The 23,521-nt window shown below is 34.5% G+C and overlaps 2 protein-coding genes and 1 pseudogene across 6 annotated transcripts; 2 read left to right on the plus strand and 1 right to left on the minus strand.

Annotated features, from left to right (window-relative positions):
• The first annotated feature begins 2,879 nt into the window (after positions 1-2,879).
• LOC124848336 (uncharacterized) lies at positions 2,880-8,781 on the plus strand. 5 transcript variants are annotated; one of them, XR_015783963.1, is made up of 15 exons: positions 2,880-3,198; positions 3,347-3,527; positions 3,681-3,771; positions 4,668-4,726; positions 5,560-5,646; positions 5,734-5,875; positions 6,066-6,311; positions 6,687-6,826; positions 6,926-7,123; positions 7,265-7,355; positions 7,454-7,595; positions 7,855-7,965; positions 8,061-8,160; positions 8,264-8,394; positions 8,491-8,781. XR_015783963.1 is itself a non-coding variant. In XM_088105614.1 (14 exons), the coding sequence occupies exons 1-14, from the start codon at positions 3,042-3,044 to the stop codon at positions 8,304-8,306; spliced, it is 1,788 nt and encodes a 595-aa protein (XP_087961740.1). In that variant the 5' UTR covers positions 2,880-3,041; the 3' UTR covers positions 8,307-8,781. The 5 variants fall into 5 exon arrangements, 1 of the variants encoding a protein (XP_087961740.1); XR_015783964.1 differs by having other exon boundaries at positions 7,469-7,595; XR_015783965.1 differs by having other exon boundaries at positions 7,475-7,595.
• An 8,817-nt stretch (positions 8,782-17,598) lies between these two features.
• Positions 17,599-19,326, minus strand: LOC148204420 (uncharacterized). The gene is made up of 2 exons (XM_088105459.1): positions 18,241-19,326; positions 17,599-17,619 (listed from the first exon to the last, which is right to left on the minus strand). The coding sequence occupies exons 1-2, from the start codon at positions 19,324-19,326 to the stop codon at positions 17,599-17,601; spliced, it is 1,107 nt and encodes a 368-aa protein (XP_087961585.1).
• A 2,572-nt stretch (positions 19,327-21,898) lies between these two features.
• Positions 21,899-22,315, plus strand: LOC148204421 (secreted RxLR effector protein 161 pseudogene; annotated as a pseudogene).
• The last annotated feature ends 1,206 nt before the right edge of the window (positions 22,316-23,521 follow it).

Consider the following 23,521-nt stretch of genomic DNA (forward strand, 5'->3'; position numbering starts at 1 on the left):
GTAAATAATTTTTGTACTGAATCTTAAATGGGAAACTAAGGCTGATTCACAACAACAAACAGTATATTCAAGCATATCATAAAATTTTAAGAATATATATCTCTAATTAAATCAAGTTTATCAATAATAAACTTTTCTACACAAGCAATAATAATCTACACATTAAAATAACCCTCACATTTATCTCATACCACACGTGGAGCATTCATTGCTTTTGATCCTTAATTCTTCCTTATCTGTCACCACTTCCTCACATTTATCTCATACCACACGTGGAGCATTCACATGCCAAATTTTCTTTATTAATACCACAAATGATTTGGATGAATGACCTATACACAAGCAATGAAGATGGAGATACTTTTAGGATCAAGTACCTGGGAGCGTGGCAGCAAGTTTGGCGAGACTGAAAGCCACGACTGAAATGGAAGCACCGGCGACGGAGATGGAAGCAGAGGCAGACGCAATAGCCACCCAAAACTGAGACGTGATAGAGATGGAAGCAAAGCGGAGGAAACACCAAAGCACTTGGCGGTGGTGACCACACGGAGAGGAGGAGACGATGACGATAAACAGTGGTCACCGACGATGGGAGCAAACGCGATGGAAGCAAACGGAGATGGTAGCCAGGGTTTCTGTAGCTCGCGGGTTTCTGTAACTCGCGTTGAGAAGAAGATGAACGAAGGTGGTTCTGTTCGCGGAAGAAATTTAAACATGTTACTGCCTCGGTTCTTCACTTAACCGAGGCATAACACCCTTACCAGCTCGGTCAATAAGCCCACCGGTGCATAAACACCAGTTGAAACCAAGAAACAACATCGGTCCTCAACGAAACCGAAGCATAAACCGTGTACGTCAGAGGTTGGCAGTGGAGCAGACTTTTACGCCTCGGTTCTCATCAAAACCAGTTAGTAGCATGACAAGTCATGTCTGGGTGGCAGGTATGGATGGCAGGTGGGTGGCAGGTCTGGAAGTCTGAAGCAGAGACATATGCATCGGTTCTGCTTAAAATCGTAGGTTCCTTTAGGCATCGGTTTCGTGGAAACCGAGTTAGTAACATCTATCAGAGGTTGGAAGTCACATCAGCTGGTAGGTTTATGCTTCGGTTTGGTGTAGGACCAAGTTAGTATCGTGCCTTAGACATCGGGATTGGAGCAACCGAGTCATATATGTTAGCTTTATTTACCGTTCTGCCACCGCGCTTTTATACGCTTCGGTTTGCTTAAACCGAAGCGTATATAACGCTTTCCAATCCCCATTTTTTACTAGTGGCAGATATGAAGATACAAGATGAAACTGCTACTTTACCTGAAGAAAGTTGGTTTGTTTACGGTCTTCCAGAGAAGGATGAGATTGATAATTATATATCTTCTAAAGTGAGTTCTTTTCTTAAACTTTTAATGTCCGGATGTTTTTATTTGTAGACTAAGCCACAGCTATTGAATCACATGTTTCTTTTCTACCTTGGTTGCAGGGCTAAAAGACTTAAGAGTCTAATTCTCAAAAAAAGTTTGTAGGAGTTTATGTTTAATGTTAATTGTTCTTAATAGTATAATGCTGGCAAAAACCCTCATTCCATATGGCTCTTCTTTCAGTGGATTAATGGTATTGTATTAATGATGAGAAATTTATCTACTAATAACAATATGTTGCTAACATTCTTTTTAACATGATATATTTTTTATTTTTGTAGGTTTCGGTGGAAATCTCCTTTGGTTTTGGATTAAAGGGACCTTCATTATTGTAATAATTGTATATATTTTTTTTTTGTATTTTATTTTAGTGGAATACGAAATGAAATGATTTTTTTGTAATTTAAGTACTATTTACAGTTGTATTTTTTTTATTTAACTAGTTAGATGTACAATGATATATTCATTATAAAGTGATAATGTATTCTGAATATTGCTAATAGTAACAATAAGAAGAATTATAGAGTTTTTGTGTTGATCAAATGTTAGCAATATACTACTTTTGTTACTATTTTCCATAACCATATATATAATCCATTATTAGAAGTGTGTAGGATTATTTGTAGAAGTTGTTCATAATAAATAGTTTTATTAGGTCAATGTGTATGAATTATTTATAAATTTCAAAGGTTTGTTGAATATATATAATATTGTTATTAGTTTTTTTTTTTATGTTTTTATACAAATTTTATGAATGTTTTTTAAACAAATGAATTTTCATTTTTCATGATTGTTCTGCATATAGTCTCAAATCATTAAAAGAAATTAATATATACACTAATGTGTAAACAACTAAAATTAAAATATTTGAATTCTGCAAGAAGACAAATTTTATTTAAGAAGAGAAGCAGAGGACTAGCGAACCTCTCTGCAATATCATGTGGAAGCACTGTGTCTCCGATCACAGCAGGTTTATTTTTTCAATGAATCTTGTTTTTGTTGAAAACTGTTTTTCTTTACCTCTTTTCTGAACCAATAGGATGAATATGAAAGAAAGGTAGTAGACGAAACCTCTCTGCAATTTCTAAGGTTTTTTCTATTGCCAACTGTATTCATCTTTTTCAATAGCATCTTTTTTTCATTGAAAACTGCATTTTTTCTGAACCAATAAAAAAACAACCAATTTACTGCTGTGTTTCTGCCTTTATAATAAAACATTGAATGCGCAGATTGAGATTGCTTCCTTCTATAAAGTAATATTGATAAGAAGATTCATCAATGAGAAAAAAGAAAACGATGAGCAAGATAAATGAGTAATATAAAATATATAAAACATGATAAATAAAATGGATAATATCTCAGTAAGCGGGTACTACTTTACTTTATTAGACTGGACATAGGTGCATAGAAAATAAAATGGACATCAGGTGATATCTCATTAAGGAGACACCCTATTGGAGGGAACATCGGTGCATGGCTGTGTATAATTATGGAAGCACTCTCTATTGGAAGGCACGTTGGTTATAACATTTCTCTAATGGCCTTGTAAAGATGGAACCCTCTTACCAATAATAATAAATTTCTGTGTGATAACAAGGAAACACCTATTACCAGAAAAACATCTCTGCAATGTCCAATGAAGCTACTGTCTCCTCAGGTCACCGATTCTTTACTCTTCACCATCAACTCGCTCCCAACTCAGCACTGAACTCGGTCACTGCTTTTTCATCTAAGTTTCATATTTGTACTGAATGGTGGTGGCAATGGGTTCAGCTTGTTTCCAATGGTATTTGTTTTCTCTCTTTGTAAATCATATTTTTGTTCTCTTTTCTCACATATGAACTGGATCAGACCATACCCTACAACATATGTTACTTTGTGCATTGAGGTTTTGATCAGACCATACCCTACAAAAATATCTTATCTTGCATCAGGTACTCTATATCAAAGTGCCAAGACATATGATTTTAAGTCAGTTGCAGAAATGCTTGCAGTTAAGAAGACTTCAGAAACATTAAATCAATCCAATGAAGGCATCACTGGATACTATAAATTGGATTTGTCTAAGAATTTTAAACTAATGACTCCTATTTGTGAGGAAGCTTCCAACACTGAGTAAGTATTTTAAATTCTCTTAAAAAATATTCTTTTTTTATTTTTCTTTTGTTTTATTACTTTCATCAATTCATCCTTCTTTTTTTTTTTTTCTTAATTTTGTTGTCTTAATATCAATTAAAGTGGTTGGAAACTTGCTTAATATATGTACAGAAAACTAAGGAGTTATATTCAGGATGAAAATTCAAGGCATGCAAAAGTAGTGAAAGAGGCAAAACTTAAGATTGCTGCAGCTAAGGAAAAGGTAATAGAAAGCTATATTTTGCTGAAAACCGTTTTCTTTTTGCCTCTTTTATGAACCAATGAGTTGGACTGGGACCATAGGCTATGAAACAAACTATAGAGTTTTTCATTCCAACTCAGCAATTTTGTGGCTGTTGTTTGATATTTGTATTTCTGCATAGCAACGCACCATGTTTAGCTTTTCAATGAATATTAATTTATTTGAAAACTGTTTTTCTTTTTGCCTCTTTTTAGAATCAATGAGCTGAACTTGTAGGGTTTTCAATAGCATTTTTTTCTTTTACTGAAAAATGTATTTTTTCTGAACCATAGAAGAACAATTTACTACTGTGTTTGTACGTTTGTAACAAAAAAATTAAATCTGCATATTAAAATTGCTTCCTTCTATAAAGTAATATTGATTCTCGCAAATGTAAAAATGGAAGAAGTTAAATATTTAATTATCCTCTCATCAATGAGGAGAATAGAAAAAGATGAGCAAGTAAGGTAAACGACTAACGTATCATTTAATCTATTACAAGGATGCCATAAATAAAAAATATTTTTCACCTAAGTTCTATGGTAACAAATTATTATAAAATTAATCTGAAAATTAAATATAATACATATAAATATTTTTTTTTCTGTTTTTCATTATTTACATCCACAAATTTCTCAACTCGTCGTCTTTCTCAACTTAAAAAAGAGTTCTAAAATTTAGCCTTGTCAAAGAAATTAAATATCTACTTGTACATCTCAGTTACATTCGTAGAGTACAATTTATGTATTTGCAATTTTTCATTTTGCATGTTGGAGTGTGGTGATTTCTTTTATTACTCTTTGTTCATTTTGTTTCTTGATTTTGAGGTACATTTTTGGATGATATCACATTTGTTTTGTTGGTTTTCCACTGTGAAGTGCCGGCAAAAGAAGGAGAATTGTCCGATTAAGTTATGCCACAAATGCCTTTTGAGTAGGTCAGTTCAGCATTATAAATCTTGGATTATTTATTTATTTATTTATTTTAAATGTTTGTATTTTTCATAGAAGTGTGATATGCTTAGTACCACTGTTGAGGAATAAATCTCAAGTAGGTTACTGCTATATTCCTTCTAATCATATGCAGCATATATATATATATATATATATATATATATATATATATATATATATATATATATATATATATATATATATATATATATATATATATATATATGAAAATATGGGAACAGTGGAAGGGCATAGGACCTTGTTTTTGGCCATGTTTATGGGAAAACCTTTCTTAATTTGCAACTCCATCCAAAGATCCATTGTTTTGCAAGAGTATACAAAGAAATATAAAAAATATCTTGTCTTGTACCAGGTCGCTGGTGTCCCTCATGAGATACTATATGTTGTGAGAACAGGGTAGGACCATGAAACAGTTGTTGTCTATAGTGGTTCTGCTTACCTTGAGTAAGATTGTTTATTATGCTGGATACCTGTGGCCTTGTACAGAAAAAAGACAACACATTTTGGTGGTTTTTGTGTGTTTCAACTATAGTTGCAAAGCAATGGAATTTGGGACACACGTCCAATGCAAGGAACAACTCTAATTTTTCTAAAAACTATGACTGATATATTTTTTGTAAATGTGAAATGTTCCAAATGTGGGGTCCAAACATTCTATACATTTAGAAGGAATTAGGCTCTGATTGTCAGCTGAGATATCCTTGGTACAAAATGAAAAGAATCGGAAGTATAACAATACAATACTTGTATATATGTATATGTTTTCTCCAATGACGATTTTCCTGTGGTAAATTAGGTATGGAGAGAATGCTGAAGAGGTTGCACAGTTGGCTAAATGGACATGTCCGAAGTGTCAAGGCATTTGCAACTGTAGTCTTTGCCAGTGGGTTTCTTTTCGATTTTTTCTATTTGCTTTTTGAGTTGGTAGTGTATCCATGAGTTCATTCTGATAAAGGAGTTATGTTTGTAGAAAGCGACGAGGTGAACAGCCTACTGGTCCCCTATATCGTAGTGCCAAGGAATCTGGCTTTAAGTCAGTTGCAGAAATGCTTGCAAAAATGAAGAAGAATTTAGAAACATCAAATCCATTAAATGAGGATAATCTGATAAAGGTATGCTATTTTTCTACCTGTCCCCTTTGCTAAATCTCTTGTGGTTGACAGATTTGGTTGAAAAGGGTCCCTCGTTTAACTGTGCAAATTCATGATAAGTTAATGATGATATGAGTGAATGTGTTTATATTTCAATTTTTGATAAACTTTTCATGAGATGGTTCGTGTTCTTTTTTGTTATTTCTTGCAGGAGCCTGAAGTATTTCTCTCAGGGGAACTTGAAAATGAAAATTTTTCAGATGCAAATGTCACTGCAGTTTGCACCAAAGATGATGGTGGTGAGAATTTTGGAATGAACTTAGAGAGCAAAGCAATTGCAGAGGAAATTCTTTTGCCACCGGGCATGGAGTTAAAAGAAATATTTGGCATCGAGTTACCACCCAAAGAGGTTGGGAATGCGTTGCAGATTTTAGAGTTTTACAGAGTGTTTGGAAAGGTATGGTTTCATGTTAACAAAGTTTCCTGATGGTTTTTCTAATTAATTGCATTTAATAGTTCACTCTGATTGAATAATCACGATCGGCAAATTCCTTTAATGCTATAGAGGGATGTTACCAAATTGGAACTAATTATTTCTGTCAATATCATGCAACTTGAAAGTCAAATTTTAGATGATTTTGCAGTTGGTCATTTAATTGAACGTTTTGACCATGAATGATATTCCCTTCTGTTACGTTAAATTGTATACCCTAGAAAAAATGGTATTATCGTTCAAGCTTAATTCTTGCTTTATAGTTATGGTGTTGCAACTATTCATAATATGTTAATCAAGTGTTTCTTCACTGTTAATCCTGTGTGTAATTTTAATCAGGCTCTTGATCTCAAGGAAGGAGAAGCTGAAGCCATTTTTAAAGAATTGATCAGTGAAGAAATTATGGATGAACATAACTCCTCACTGATTCAATTTCACATTAGATTGTTGGGATTGATTGTAAGCAATTCGAAAAAAGAGTGAGTTATTCCTTACAACTCTTGTTTGAAGTTTTCTCAGTGATTAAATATTTTTGAGATGCTTGAATTAAAGTTTCCATATGGATTATTTTGGTGTAGGTCTCCATCCTTCTCAACCAAGAATGAAACTAATTCATGGTTGAAACATTTAGAGGATTTGATTATGCAATCATATCACCTTCTAAATGATTTCCCTTTGGATTGGTTTCAAGAAGGCATAAGTGGATACTATAAATTGGATTTGTGTAAAAAGTTTAAACTGATGACTCTTCTTTGTGACGAAGCTTTGAGCACTCAGTAAGTACTGTTAAAAAATATTCCTTTTTTGTGTATTCTTCTTTTGTTTTATTACTTCAACACTTCATCTTTTTTTTTTCTTCTTACTTTTGTTGTCTTAATATCAATTAAAGCGGTTGGAAACTTGCTTAATATGTTCAGAAAACTAAGGAGCTATATTCAGGACGAAAATTCAAGACATGCAAAAGTAGTGAAAGAAACAAAACTTAAGATTGTTGCAGCTAAGGAAAAGGTAATAGAAAACAAGGTCTTATGATGCTCTTTGTATATGGATTATCCTTGCTGTTACAGTTCATAATAATTCTGTGTGTATGATATGTACAAATAAAGTGTCTTGCACAAAAGTTGCAGAATGAGAATTCCAAAGTGTCCTCCATTCCAGGGGAGGAGCATGATGCTCATATAAAGATAAGAACTAAGGTTGACGAAGCACACATTGAGATGTTAAGGTTAAAGAGCACAGGTGAAAAATGTATGTCATGATTAATTGTTTCTTAATAGATGTTAAGGTTAAACATCTAGGTAGGTCTTGGTTTAATAAAGAAATAAATGTTCTTAATGTGGTAAAAACAGAAAATAGAGTATGTGTAAGTAATTTTGTTTCTTAAATAAATTAACGCTCTTAACTAGGCCAAAATGGAAAGTTTGGATACATATAGTTGTTTTATATGTTACTAGTTTTAATGTTTATGCTATTGTAAGGGTTGACAATTGTTTTTCTTATGTTAAAGACAAAAGTGGATGTGATGCCACGAGAATCAATCCAGAGTTTGTGGACAACAATGGGATGACATTTTGGAACTTACAAAGTTACAATGACGAATCGGTTCTTCTGCTGCAAGGTAATTCTCAAAATTTGTGAGCTCAATTTGTCTGATTGATGATACCATTTTGACTAGGGAATTAGCAAGTTTTCTAAAAGACAGCATCAATGCAGATATGAAGATACAAGATGAAACTGCTACTTTACCTGAAGAAAGCTGGTTTGTTTACGGTCTTCCAGAGAAGGATGAGATTGATAATTATATATCTTCAAAGTGAGTTCTTTTCTTAAATTTTTAATGTCCTATTCGGATGTTTTTATTTGTAGACTAAGCCACAGCTATTGAATCACATGTTTCTTTTCTACCTTGGTTGCAGGGCTAAAAGACTTAAGAGTCTCAATTCTCAAAAAAGTTTGTAGGAGTTTATGTTTAATGTTAATTGTTCTTAATAGCATAATGCTGGCAAAAACCCTCATTCCATATGGCTCTTCTTTCAGTGGAGTAATGGTATTGTATTAATGATGAGACTCTTGTAAATTTATCTACTAATAACAATATGTTGCTAACATTCTTTTTAACATGATATCATTTTTTGTTTTTTAGGTTTCGGTGGAAATCTCTATATGGTGGCCATTTTTATCAAAGTTAGAGTAGGTTCCTCCTTTGGTTTTGGATTCAAGGGACCTTCATTATTGTAATAATTGTATATAATTTTTTTGTATTTTATTTTAGTGAAATACGAAATGAAATGATTTTTTTGTAATTTAAGTACTATTTAGAGTTGTATTTTTTTTATTTAGCTAGTTAGATGTACAATGATATATTCATTATAAAGTGATCATATGTATTCTGAATATTTATAATAGTAACAATAAGAAGAATTCTAGATTTTTTTTCTTGATCAAATGTTAGCAATATACTACTTAGTGTTACTATTTTCCATAACCATATAATCCATTATTAGAAGTGTGTAGGATTATTTGTAGAAGTTGTTCATAATAAATAGTTTTATCAGGTCAATGTGTATGAGTTATTTATAAATTTCAAAGGTTTGTTGAATATCTATAATATCGTTATTAGTTTTTTTTTAATGTTTTTATACAAATTTTATGAATGTTTTTTAAACAAATGATTTTTCATTTTTCATGATTGTTCTACATATAGTCTCAAATCATTAAAAGAAATTAATATATACACTAATGTGTAAACAACTAAAATTAAAATATTTGAATTCTGCAAGAAGACAAATTTTATTTAAGAAGAGAAGCAGAGGAATAGCGAACCTCTCTCTGCAATATCAGGTGGAAGCACTGTGTCTCCGATCACAGCAGGTTTATTTTTTCAATGAATCTTGTTTTTGTTGAAAACTGTTTTTCTTTACCTCTTTTCTGAACCAATAGGATGAATATGAAAGAAAGGTAGTAGACGAAACCTCTCTGCAATTTCTAAGGTTTTTTCTATTGCCAACTGTATTCATCTTTTTCAATAGCATCTTTTTTTCATTGAAAACTGCATTTTTTCTGAACCAATAAAAGAACAACCAATTTACTGCTGTGTTTCTGCGTTTATAATAAAACATTGAATGCGCAGATTGAGATTGCTTCCTTCTATAAAGTAATATTGATTCTCGCAAAATGTAAAATGGAAGAGGATTCATCAATGAGCAAAAAAGGAAACGATGAGCAAGTAAGGCAAATGTTTAACGTATCCTTTAATCTCTTAATTAGTTATGGCATGAATATATTTCTTCGTTTTGTTATTCTTCCTCCTTTTTCTTGGAGAAAATTGAAGCAGTGTCATATGACATAAAGTTTGACAGAAAAATATTTTTGATCTAATGCATGGCATTTATCACCATATTCATTTACCTTTTAGAAATCATTTACATGTATATAAGGTGGTCATTCATGCATATTCATATGAAAGCTTTTTGTTTTTTTTTTTACGTAAAACATGAAAACTGTGAAGGAATGGTTCACTTCATCCGAGGTTGTATTGAGCATGTTGTTTTAAGTGTTATGCAGGATCATATTGGTTTAAGTAACTTTTCAATGCTATTTTTCTTTCTGAACTTCTTTTTTCTGTGTGTGCCAATTCTTCTTGAACAGAATAAAAATGTGTTTAATATCTTCAAATATATGAAAATTAAACACTTTCTTTAATTGCTTTACTTGGATTGCTGCAAAATGAATAGGTAAAGTATGCATGTTTTCTTTTTCTTCTAAACTTGATACATCTTTCATTTTTGATTTTGATGATTTGTCACTTTTCAAATGTTTGATTCTTCAATTATTATATTTTTTATTTTTATATTCACTTATTGATGTTCTTTCTTCAATAGAAAATACGGAGAATAACAATAGAAATTCAAATTGTAAGTTGTGATTATTGGTAAATGCACTAACAGATACCTATTTCTTCTTTAATATAATATGTTCTTATTATAAAATGGGTTCGCTGTCATCTTTTAATTATATAAAGACCTCATTAGTTGCATATCCTTTGTAAAAGGAAATTAATTAATGATTTTTATTTGGGAGTGCAGGCTTAATTTGACTTTATTTGAATGCACATGTTTTCATTGTTGCTCTTGTTGTGGATCAATGATATATGCCTTATACATTATATAATTAAATCAATGGAGAATAGTGTATTGTGTCAGTAAGTGTGAGCATGCTCTTTTAAACAAAATTATGGCATCATCTGATTGCATGATTACATGTGCCAGAGTATAATACCTAAAAGAGTCAATGAGATACAAATACATAACAAAAACGTAAATTAATTATAGTATTTTCTTTTCTACTATCTCTAACTCATAAATTAAGTAATATAAAAATAAATAGTAATATAATAATGAGACATAATCAATAACATTATTTATTGGTTACCTTAACCATATATGGTAACATTACTTTTTAACGGTAGAAATACAAGAAGACACTTAATACATTTAATGTTCAAAGTCATTTATCTAAATTAGGTAGAGAAATGGTGTATTTAAAATGACTATGTTTAGGAATGGACAATTTTTTAAGTACATGCTCTTCTTACAAAGATAAGACCAAAATTTGATGAAGTGTGTGATAAAAACTACTTACTCTTCAACTTGAGCAGTGTATGTTTTAAATTCAATTCTCATTTTTGAAAGAAAAACATATTTTAAATAAATAATTTAGAGTTAAATTAGTTACTTTAAACCTTCAATATTAAGTCTATCCATAGTTTTTAAAAAAGAAAATATATATTATTAGTTTTGTAATTTTTTTACTCACTATTTGTCTAACCATGATAGGCTTAAGATTAAATTTAGTAAGTGTTATATTACTAAATATTGTTCTCAATGTGACTAACATTTGGACGTGGGACGAGGTGAATAAATATTCTCATATATGATTATGTGTAATTTGATCTCATGAATAATCAGTTAAGTACTTTTCTTTTATGGTTTTTATTCATTTGTTTTATATTTTTAGAAATTAAACGAAGCATAAAAGTAACATTTTTATTAGGTTAAACAAAAATAAACGAGTTAGTTTTCTATTACAGTTTGCTACTATATAATTGCTGTAAATCATACTGTTTGAGGTTAATAAAAATTTGTTCTGAAAGTATTACAGTACCTGAGTGTCTTCTGTGGATGTGCCGGTCTGAACCTTGTGTGTGTGTGATTTCCTCCGGTGAGCGGTGAGTGTGGTGATCTGAGGAAGACGTTGGAGAAACCCTAGCAGAGTTCTAGCTCTGATCTCTCTCTAGAAACATCACTCTCTGTTACTTCTCTCTCTTTCACGTGCATGTTTAGTTTCTTTAATATCTGAAGATATTAATTGGGCGTGTAGTTACTTTTCTACCCCTCCTTTTTCTAATATGGTATCAGAGCTTCGGCTGTTGTCCTGGTGTTGTGTTGATATCTGGAGGTGTGTATCCAGAAGTGCAAAAAGAAGGGCTCTTTGACTGTGTGTAGTTCAAAGATTCAGAAAGATTGTTGCAAGAAAGGATGGCTGGAATTGGAGGAATTCAGGGATCACTACCCATGTTTGATGGCAAGTATTTTGCAGATTGGTGGATCAAGATGTGGGTTGTGTTTGGCTTTCAGGATGTGTTGGAAATCATTGAAGATGGAGTGCCTGTGTTGAGTGAAAAGGCAACCCAAGAACAGAAGAAAGAACACAAGATGCTGGAGAAACTGGACAACAAGGCCAGGTTCTTGATGTATCAATGTGTAAGTCAGAAAATTTTCAACAAAATCTCTAATGCAGCCACTGCAAAGGAGATTTGGGGTATGTTAATGAAAACCTACGATGATGGAGACAGAAATGCAAAGGTGAAACTGCAAGCTTTAAGGAGGAAGTTTGAAACTCTGATCATGGAGGAGAGTGAAACCATGGCTGAGTATTTTGATAAAGTGCAGGAGTTAGTGAATAAAATGAGAGCTTGTGGTGAAAAGGTAACAAATGAGTACATTGTAGATAAAGTTCTGAGAACCTTAACTCCCAGATTTGACTATGTGGTTACTGCCATTGAAGAAACCCGGAGAAGAGAGGATATTGACAGTGAGGAGTTGTTGCATTCATTAGAGGCCCATGAGTTACGCCTCAACGAACGCAGACAGTGTCAGGAACAGGCTCTACAGGCCAGATTTCAGTGGAAAGGAAAAAAGGGCTTCAAGAAAGGAAGTAAAGGAGGCAAGAGAGGGAAAGACTCTCAAGACCAGCAAGGAGAAGAGTCTAGTGAGTCTGCAAAAGATAAAAAATCAAAGAAAATTGATGGAGAGTGGAAATTTGACAAGAAAAAGGTCAAGTGTTTTAACTGCCAGAAGTATGGCCATTATGCCAAAGAATGCTGGGATGGAGAAGGGGCTAAGAATAAACTCAAGAAGAGGGCTAACCTTGCCCAAGAAGAAGAATCAGATTCAGAGGCAATGATTTTAATGGCGCATGTTGATGAAAAACAACCAGAAAGCACTGTTTGGTACCTTGATTCTGGGTGCTCCACTCACATGACCGGGAGAAAGGATTGGTTTGTGAAAATTCAAGGAGTAGAGCATGGAAAGATCAGATTTGCTGACAATAGTAGTTTAGAGGCAGAGGGTTCTGGCAGAGTGGTTTTGAGAGGTGTAGATGGCAGAGAAGTTGTCATAGAAGAGGTACTGTATGTACCTGGATTGAAGACTAACTTACTAAGTCTTGGACAACTGTTACAGAAGAAATACATGATGAAGATGGAAGACAATTGTCTCAGCATCTTCAATCAGAATGGGAAGGTTGTTGTGCAGACACAACTGTCACAGAATAGAACATTCAAAGTGGTGATGGAGGCAGTAAATCATCATTGTTTTACTGCAACAGAAAGTGAAGAAGAATGGCTGTGGCATCTCAGATTTGGTCATCTGAATTTTCAGGATCTGTCAATGTTGAGCCAGAAGAAAATGGTGACTGGTTTACCAAAGGTAGATATTCCAGGGACTATTTGCAAAGAATGTGTTCAATGCAAGCAAACCCGTGGTAGTTTTCAGAGGTATTTACCACACAAATCTGCAGAGAAGCTTGGAGTGGTATACTCTGATGTATGTGGTCCTATGCAAGTAGAAACACCTGGTGGCATCAAGTATTTCCTACTATTCATAGATGACTGGACCAGAAAGTGTCGGGTCTATCTATTGAAGAGAAAAGGAGAGGTGCTGCAACATTTCCAGAAGTTTAAAAATATGGTTGAAAAATAGAGTGAGAAGAAGGTGAAAGTTTTGAGAACAGATGGAGGAGGAGAGTATATTGTTGGAACAATCGGTACCGTTATAGAGTCGCGCAGCGGAATAAAATATTCGGAAAGCGTGTTACGGTCACAAATCAAGTTTAATGGTCCATTTTAGAAAAACAATTTTCTTAGAGAAAATTTATCAAACAGTTGATATGCGTAAAAGATAAAGAGTGTAGGGAATAGAAAATCACACAAGCAATTTTTATCCTGGTTCGATTCAAAAGAATCTACGTCCAGTCGTTAATCACTATAAATAGTGATTAACCTTTTTCACTAAAAAGTTATTTAACAGATTACAAGAAATAGTGAATAAAGCAGATAAATAAACCTTCCTTCGACGAACGAACCGGAAGAAGAACACTCTGCCAACTCGAAGAGAACCGCTCCGACTATCGACAAACGAAACACGAGCTTCTCCTATTCACGAGACCAGGCAGAGCACCTTGCTAACTCGAAGAGAGCTTGCTCCGACTATCGACACACGACACGCGAGCCTCTCCTGTTCACGAGACCAAGCAAGGGAACTTGAACTATAGCTTCTAAGAACTTCCTCTGACAAACAGTATTCTGCAAGAGCTTCTGTTCAACAACGTTCCCTTCTGATTTCTCCAAATCAAAATATATAGCCAAGTACACTGAATGCCAAAGGACAGCTCCCAACTGCCATGAATAATCGATTATTGTAAGTGATAATCGATTATTCAAGTCCGTTACAGGTTTTCAAAGATGTGATAATCGATTATATGAAGTGATAATCGATTATTCAAGTATGACTTGTGATAATCGATTATTGCTTAATGATAATCGATTATTGCAGGTTAAAAATACAAGTTTTACAAGGTTTACAAGAATTTCCTACTACATTTAATTTCTACAACTTGCTTTTAACTAATTCTAATATCTTCTTCAACTAAAACTTCTTGTAGCATCATCAAAACAAATTTCTTCAAGATTTACCAATACTCCTTATTGGTAACAATCTCTCCCTTTTTGATGATGATCAAAAATTCAATTTTAAAAGCAAGTTTGGCTTACCTGCAAAACATACAAGCTAACAAACAACAACAAGGTTAGCAATACCTGTAATAATTTATACTTCTCCCCTTGTATTATTCTTCTCCCCCTTTTTGATCAGAAGCAAAAAGATCAAATGTTAAAGGCTCCCCCTAAATATGATCTCCCCTTGTATTATTCTTCTCCACCTTTTTGATCAGAAGCAAAAAGATCAAATGTTAAAGGCTCCCCCTAAATATGATCTCCCCCTCAATTAATCAAAGGATGCATATAATCAAGAGATCATTTTATTTATGAAAATAAAGATTGCATTGGAAGAAGACACATAACAGACTGAATTATAACATAGATGAAATGGCAAGAAAACAACAAAACAGTCTAACAGAGAACCTATATCTAAAACTCAGGACTAGGAGATCTCTCGGGAGGTTGAATGTTGAGATGATGCTCGATGTTAGATAGGCGAACATCAAGATCAAGAAATTGATCAACCATGTACTCATCAACAGATTGTTGCCAATCATAAATCTCCTCAAAGTGAGTCTTTTGTGCAAGACTCATATCCTCCAATTGTTTAGATAACCTTGCAAAATGTTCTTCCATAGAAGTTGAGGAAGAAGAGGGTATGTTGGATGGTCCAGCATCAGATGGAGCAGCAGCACTTACTGGGTCAGCCATATGAGTGTCAATGTCATCATCTTCATCTACATCAGGATGATCATCATCTTTGTGAATGAGGACTCTTCCTCTAGTAATGAATCCCATTTGACGAAAGGTTGTATCTCCAATTTCTGATCCCACAGCTTCAATATTTTGAACTAGTTCTCCTTCAACAGGTACACCTTTGAATTCTAAAATCCTAGAGATAAGAAGAGCATAGGGAAGTTGATATGAATGGGATTTCTTGGCTTTTACCATTGTGTCAGCAATGAGAGCAGGCCAGTTGATGTGTATGTGATTTAGAATCCCATACAATAGAAGTAAATCCTGCTCAGAGCATTGAGCATGGTTGGTTGCTCTAGGACATAAAATCCAGACAATCAAGTAGTGGATCATCCTTTCTTCAACTTTAAAACCTCCAACCAGTAATTGCCTTCTATTTGTATGTCGTTCAGGATGACGTAGGAAGGATTGAAAAGTCATCATCCTGTTGAAATCTTCAAGTCCTAAGTGGACTTTGACAGCATCATCCCATATGGGAAGTTGAGCAACATTGGTCCATATGTCATCATCTAAAATGATGCGTACTCCCTTAACCTTAGTAGATATTATCCCATCTCGATAGCGCAAGTTGAAGTAGAAGACTCTTATCAGATCAGGATAAATGCAGCCTTTTTGTTCTAACAGATGCGTTAACCCCTGCTCAGCAAAAGTGTTTGGAAATTGAAAGCCGTAGAAGCGGAAAAAGTCAAGACGAATAAACTTTACCGCCATGATCTTCCTTTCTTGCCAAGAATTAACAAAGTCTGCGTGTTTCCCTTGATCTGAAATCCATCCATCTATGTTTGCAAGAAGTGGTTGAGAAGAAGAGGAGGCTCCAGCTGTTCTGCGACGGTGCCTTCTTGAGTCAGCCATGGAGGAAGAATGGGAAAATGAGATTTTGAGAAGGTGAAGGGAAATGAAGAAGATGTGAGCTCTAGATTTGATTTCAGCAGTAATTGGGTGCAAAGGAGTGTCTAATAATCGATTATGGGGGGCTTTTTATAAGAAAAATGGACAAACTAGCCGTTTATGGTCGTTTATGGCCGTTATGGGATGCTCCAACGGCTCTATTTTTGAAACTGTCAGCGTGATAATCGATTATGGCTCGAGATAATCGATTATCAGTTCAATAATTACTGCCCAGAATTGCATGATAATCGATTATGCATAATGATAATCGATTATCTGCTCAAGATTTTCCAGAATTGAATTTGATGCATGAATAATCGATTATAACTTAGTGATAATCGATTATGAAGCGTTAAGTTTACGAAAAATGCAGAAATTTGCATAGATTTTGATTCTAAGATATGTCTGACACTCCTAACTCTCTTCTAAGCTCAAAAAATCTATCTCCAGGTTTAACAAGAAAGCATTTCAGCCAGCACAATCAGTTCAAAAACTAATTTTGACAACACAAATTTCAACTTATCAAACACCAACTATGTTTCATGCACTCTCATATCCCAATTTGTTCAACTTCATATATTCAACTATGCATATCAAAACAACATATGCAAAAATTCAATCACAAGAGCTGATTTAGGTGCTATTTTTCAACATTTTTTTTTTTTTAAAAAATAATTTACATCAAAATTACGCAAATTTGATAAGTTCATCTTCTGCATCCAGGCTCTCAATGTATATTATCATAGCTCATTCGTTATGCATTTGAACTTAAAAACAAATCTCCACAGAACTAACTTTGAAGACAATTTAATTTTCATATATCTTAATCATCAAGAATTGCTAATGAAAATCTGTCAGCCAACTCATTTAAATGACTTTTTCATAGTTTTTGATGCTTGACAGAGATTACACCAAAGTAACTTCAAAGTACTCATGAAATTGAATACTAAGCCAGTTAAACACAAATTCAATAGATAAATATCAACAAAGCACTGAAATAACAATGCACATGGCTTTACATGACATGAATGAAATTCAACACATGAATATTTTAAATAAATGAATTCACTTGATCAAAAAGTGTAAACAGACATGAACATACCACAGGATGAATGAAACAGCGATCAACATGTCATTTTCTCAACCAGGCATGAATATAACAGTAACTAAATAATGGAAGATCAAGTAAATACAGGATGCAACATCACAGTTTAAACAACACTTAGCTCAATTACTTGGTGCTTGAATGAAGGCTTTTGGATACCACTTGATGGAGTTACATCCTGGTTTGTAGCATCACTTCAAAGAGCATAATACCATAGAGCTCTCTTATCCTTTTGAAAACTTAACCTGCAAAGTAAAAACAATAGATTTTTGGTCCCCATAATCTCATTTGGGTCCTTTGAGGTTAGAGACAATTTACTTTATAACAGGAATCCAAGCATATTTTCCATTTGGAACATCAAAATGTTTAATTTTACATTTGTTAGAAGTATGTCCCTTTTTCATACAATAAAAACAACAAACATCATGCACCTTGTTTTTCACAAAAGTCCCTTTCTCAACCCAAACTCTACGAGTTCTCTTAACTTTAGACTTTTTATGAAGATGCATGTTTCCACTTCTAGCATTGCTTCTCTCAAAGTTTGTTTTGGCATGTGACTTAGACTTAGTTGCCTTTGCAAGTAAATTCTCAAGAATGTCAATATCAAACATATGACTTTTACACGATAAACATTCAACAGGTTGTACAACAACATCAGATTCAGATAACTTAGTTTCTAGATTACTAACTTTGTTTCTCAAAACAACTTCGTCATCTAGTACTTTTTCATACTTCAATTTCAATTCATTATGCTCTTTCTTTAACTTTTTATGAGCAACATCAAGTTTTTCAGATTCATTTAACAAATCAAGAAATGCCTTTTGTAAATCAAATTCATCACTTGACTCTAAGCTAGAATCACTTACTTGGCTTCCTGCATCTTCTGAGTCTGCCATTAAGCACAAATTAGCTTCTTCATCTGAATTGCTTGAACTTGAAGAACTAGAAGCATTGTCTTCCCAAGCTATGTAAGCTTTCTTCTTCTTTGAAAATTTTCTCTCCTTCTTTTCTTCACTTTTCCTATTATTAGGACAATCAATCTTCATATGTCCTCTTTCTCCACATTCATAACATTTAACGCTTGATGGAGATCCTTGATTTTCTTTCCTTTCTCCACGGTATTTGTCTTTTCCCTTTGCTTTCATAAATTTAGCAAACTTCTTAATCATAAGACTCATGTTTTCCTCATCGTTATCGGAATCATCATCCTCAATTCTCTTATAACTTTTTCCTTTTGAAATTTCAGATTTGAAGGCAAGTGTCTTTCTTTTGCCTTGATCCTCTTCTGTAGTTAATCTTTTCAGCTCAAGCTCATGCTCACGAAGCTTTCCAAAGAGAATCGCCGTTGACATTTGAGTGAGGTTTTGAGACTCCGAGATGGCAGTCACCTTTGGTTGCCAAAACCTGTCTAATGATTTCAAAATTTTCACATTCAATTCATCAGTGTCAAAAGTCTTACCTAAACCTGTTAGGTGGTTCACAATGTGAGTGAAACGCTTCTGGACATCAGAAATTGGTTCTCCAGGTTGCATTCTGAACATCTCATACTCCTGGATGAGTGTATTCTTCCTTGCACGTTTCACGTCGTCTGTACCCTCATGTGTGACTCTGAGGACCTCCCACATTTCCTGTGCTGTCTTACATACTGAAATTCTATAAAATTCATCAAGTACAACAGCAGATGAAATAATATTACGAGCCTTAATATCAAATTGGGCTCTTCTATTTTCCTCAGGAGTCCAGTTAAAGTATGGTTTTTCTACTTCTACACCATCAACAGTTCTTTTAGGAATACAGGGACCATTTAGTACAGCTTTCCAGATGCCTCTGTCAACAGACCCCATAAAAATTTCCATTCTGACTTTCCAGAATGCATAGTTATCACCAGTAAAGAGTGGTGGTCTGTTGATGGAAGCACCCTCGGCATATACTTGAGTTTGATGACCGGCCATTTTCGAAAAGATTTGAAAAAATATCAAACCTGGCTCTGATACCAATTGTTGGAACAATCGGTACCGTTATAGAGTCGCGCAGCGGAATAAAATATTCGGAAAGCGTGTTACGGTCACAAATCAAGTTTAATGGTCCATTTTAGAAAAACAATTTTCTTAGAGAAAATTTATCAAACAGTTGATATGCGTAAAAGATAAAGAGTGTAGGGAATAGAAAATCACACAAGCAATTTTTATCCTGGTTCGATTCAAAAGAATCTACGTCCAGTCGTTAATCACTATAAATAGTGATTAACCTTTTTCACTAAAAAGTTATTTAACAGATTACAAGAAATAGTGAATAAAGCAGATAAATAAACCTTCCTTCGACGAACGAACCGGAAGAAGAACACTCTGCCAACTCGAAGAGAACCGCTCCGACTATCGACAAACGAAACACGAGCTTCTCCTATTCACGAGACCAGGCAGAGCACCTTGCTAACTCGAAGAGAGCTTGCTCCGACTATCGACACACGACACGCGAGCCTCTCCTGTTCACGAGACCAAGCAAGGGAACTTGAACTATAGCTTCTAAGAACTTCCTCTGACAAACAGTATTCTGCAAGAGCTTCTGTTCAACAACGTTCCCTTCTGATTTCTCCAAATCAAAATATATAGCCAAGTACACTGAATGCCAAAGGACAGCTCCCAACTGCCATGAATAATCGATTATTGTAAGTGATAATCGATTATTCAAGTCCGTTACAGGTTTTCAAAGATGTGATAATCGATTATATGAAGTGATAATCGATTATTCAAGTATGACTTGTGATAATCGATTATTGCTTAATGATAATCGATTATTGCAGGTTAAAAATACAAGTTTTACAAGGTTTACAAGAATTTCCTACTACATTTAATTTCTACAACTTGCTTTTAACTAATTCTAATATCTTCTTCAACTAAAACTTCTTGTAGCATCATCAAAACAAATTTCTTCAAGATTTACCAATACTCCTTATTGGTAACATATATATCCACTGATTTCAGAGAATACTGTGAAAGGGAGGGAATTATTCATGAAGTTACTCCTCCCTACACCCCTCAACACAATGGGGCAGCAGAGAGGAAAAACAGAATTGTTCTAAACATGGTCAGGTGTATGTTGAAGAGCAAGAGACTACCAAATTTCCTATGGGGTGAAGCTATGGTGACAGCTGTTTATGTGTTGAATTTATCTCCTACAAAGAGACTAAATGGTGTCACACCAGAGGAAGCTTGGACTGGAGTAAAGCCAGATGTTAAGCATCTGAAGATTTTCGGCTCTCTATGTTACAAACATGTTCCAGAACAGCTGAGAAAGAAGTTGGATGACAGAGGAGTTCCATTGATCCTAATAGGTTACCATGTTACAGGTGGGTACAAATTGTATGACCCTATAACAGGTACAACTTCAATCAACAGAGATGTGAAGATTGATGAAGTTGGAGAGTGGCAGTGGGAGTCAGGAGAGAAAGGAGGACCAATCATTGAGTTGGAAACTGAACCTGCAGCAGATTCAGAGACATGCAAGAGGGAGGAAAATGTTAGGAGATCTTCTAGAGTCACCCAGATACCAACACATCTGAGAGACTATGACCTGGCCTATGGTGCAGCTCTTTCATCAGAGGGAAACTTTGGTCACTTTCCTTTGATAGCAGAAGTTGAACCAGTTGAGTTTGAACAGGCAGTGAAAGATGAGAGGTGGTACAAGGCTATGGAGGAAGAAATTGGTTCAATTGAGAAGAACCAGACCTAGGAGTTGACAGAATTGCCTCCTAACAAGAGACCAATAGCACTGAAGTGGATTTATAAGTCCAAAATAAATCCACAAGGTGAAGTGGTTAGGTACAAGGCCAGATTGGTGGCCAAAGGGTTCTTACAAAGAGAAGGAATTGATTATGGAGAGGTGTTTGCTCCAGTGGCCAGAATGGAAACAGTGAGATTGGTAGTTTCCTTGGCTGTGCAGAACAACTGGACCTTACATCAATTAGATGTAAAGTCTGCTTTTCTGAATGGGAACTTAGAAGAAGAAGTATATGTTGTCCAGCCTCAAGGTTTTGAAGTCAAGAGGCATCTGGACAAGGTGTACAGGTTAAAGAAAGCCCTGTATGGGCTTAAACAAGCTCCAAGAGCCTGGAATAAAAGGATAGATGGTTTTATGAGGAGCATTGGGTTTGATAAGTGCATTTCTGAACATGAAGTGTATGTTCAGTGTTATCAGCAGGATGGGAGAGAAGAAAAATTGATAGTATGTCTATATGTGGATGATCTGCTTGTCACAGGAAGTAGTGCTGGGAGAATTGTTGATTTCAAAGTCCAAATGTTACAAGAATTTGAAATGAGTGACCTGGGTCAGCTTAGCTATTTTCTTGGAATTGAATTCACCAAGATTGATGAGGGTATGTTGATGCATCAATCCAGATACACTTTGGACATATTAACTAAATTTAACATGCTTCATTGCAACCCTGCGAATACTCCTGCGAAAGTTGGCTTGAAGCTTGAGAAAGAACCTGAAGAAGAATCTGTTGATTCTACATAATACAGAAGGATGGTTGGGAGCCTACGGTACTTGTGTAATACTAGACTTGATGTGAGTTTCAGTGTAGGACTGATTAGCAGATTCATGCAGAATCCCAGAGTATCTCATTTAAATGCTGTTAAAAGAATTCTGAGGTACCTAAAAGGTACTTACAGATATGGAATTTTGTTACAAAAAGGTGAACCAGGAGGAAAGATGCGAGTCACTGCCTACTCTGACTCAGATTGGTGTGCAGATAAGGCTGATAGGAAGAGTACTGCAGGATATGTGTTTTTCTTGGAAGGAGCACCAATTTCTTGGAGCTCCACTAAGGAACCTATAGTGGTGTTGTCATCCTGTGAGGCAGAGTACATTTCTGCGTGTGAAGCCGCTTGTCAAGCAGCTTGGCTATGTTCTTTGATAAGGGAATTGAAGATTGAAACATAGGAGAAGGTCAGACTTCTTGTAGATAACAAGTCTGCCATAGACCTGACCAAGCATCCTACGTCACATGGTAGGAGCAAACACATTGAGACTCGGTTCCACTACATCAGGGAACAAGTCAGCAAAGGGAAGATTGAAGTGGTACACTGCAGATCTGAAGATCAGATTGCAGACCGTACTCACTAAAGCTCTAAAAGGAGAAAGTTTTCTAACTCTTAGAAAATAGATCGGGGTGAGAAACGTTGGCATGATGACAAATCAACATAAGGAGGTTGCGAAAACCTAGGGTTTTCGTCTCATAAGAAGGGGCTTTCACGATTTTTAATCGGTGAAAAACTGTTCAAAACAAAAGGAAGGTGTTTTTACTGATTATTAATCGGAGGTTCGCCGGAGGTTCACCGGAGGTGGTATTTTCACCGATTCAATCAGTGGAAAGGGGGTTTTTTCATCAAATTGTTTTCGTTCATCATTTTTGTTTAGGAGGAGTATTAGATTAAACAAAAATAAACGAGTTAGTTTTCTGTTACAGTTTGCTACTATATAATTGCTGTGAATCATACTGTTTGAGGTTAATAAAAATTTGTTCTGAAAGTATTACAGTACCTGAGTGTCTTCTGTGGGTGTGCCGGTCTGAACCTTGTGTGTGTGTGATTTCCTCTGATGAGCGGTGAGTGTGGTGGTCTGAGGAAGACGTTGGAGAAACCCTAGCAGAGCTTCTAGCTCTGATCTCTCTCTAGAAACATCACTCTCTGTTACTTCTCTCTCTTTCACACGTGCATGTTTAGTTTCTTTAATATCTGAAGATATTAATTGGGCGTGTAGTTACTTTTCTACCCCTCCTTTTTCTAATAATTTTTTCTTCATCTTCTCTTCTCTTGGTGTTGAAAGTTATAGTTCCAATTGTTAACTATATCAATTATACATAACTAACATTCTCTTACATTTGAATATATATATTTTGTTATTCTATATGTGGTAAAATTTAATGTTTCTACTTTTGTAACGATTGATATTTGTTTTATCTAATTTAGAGAGAAAAGTGGTTATAATGTTGTGACAATCAAATGAGTTTTGGACGCCAAGGTTTAGAAATTTTGAAGTTGAAAAGTTATAACGGTGAATGTATTGTTCTATTACAAGATAGTTTTTTAAAATCTATTCGTCTTACTTTTAATCATGTCATGAAATAAGGTTAAGAAGAAGTATATT

Source organism: Vigna umbellata, chromosome 1, assembly GCF_029865625.1.
Source record: "Vigna umbellata cultivar VRB3 chromosome 1, Vumbellata_1.0, whole genome shotgun sequence".
Classification (NCBI taxonomy): Eukaryota; Viridiplantae; Streptophyta; class Magnoliopsida; order Fabales; family Fabaceae; genus Vigna; species Vigna umbellata.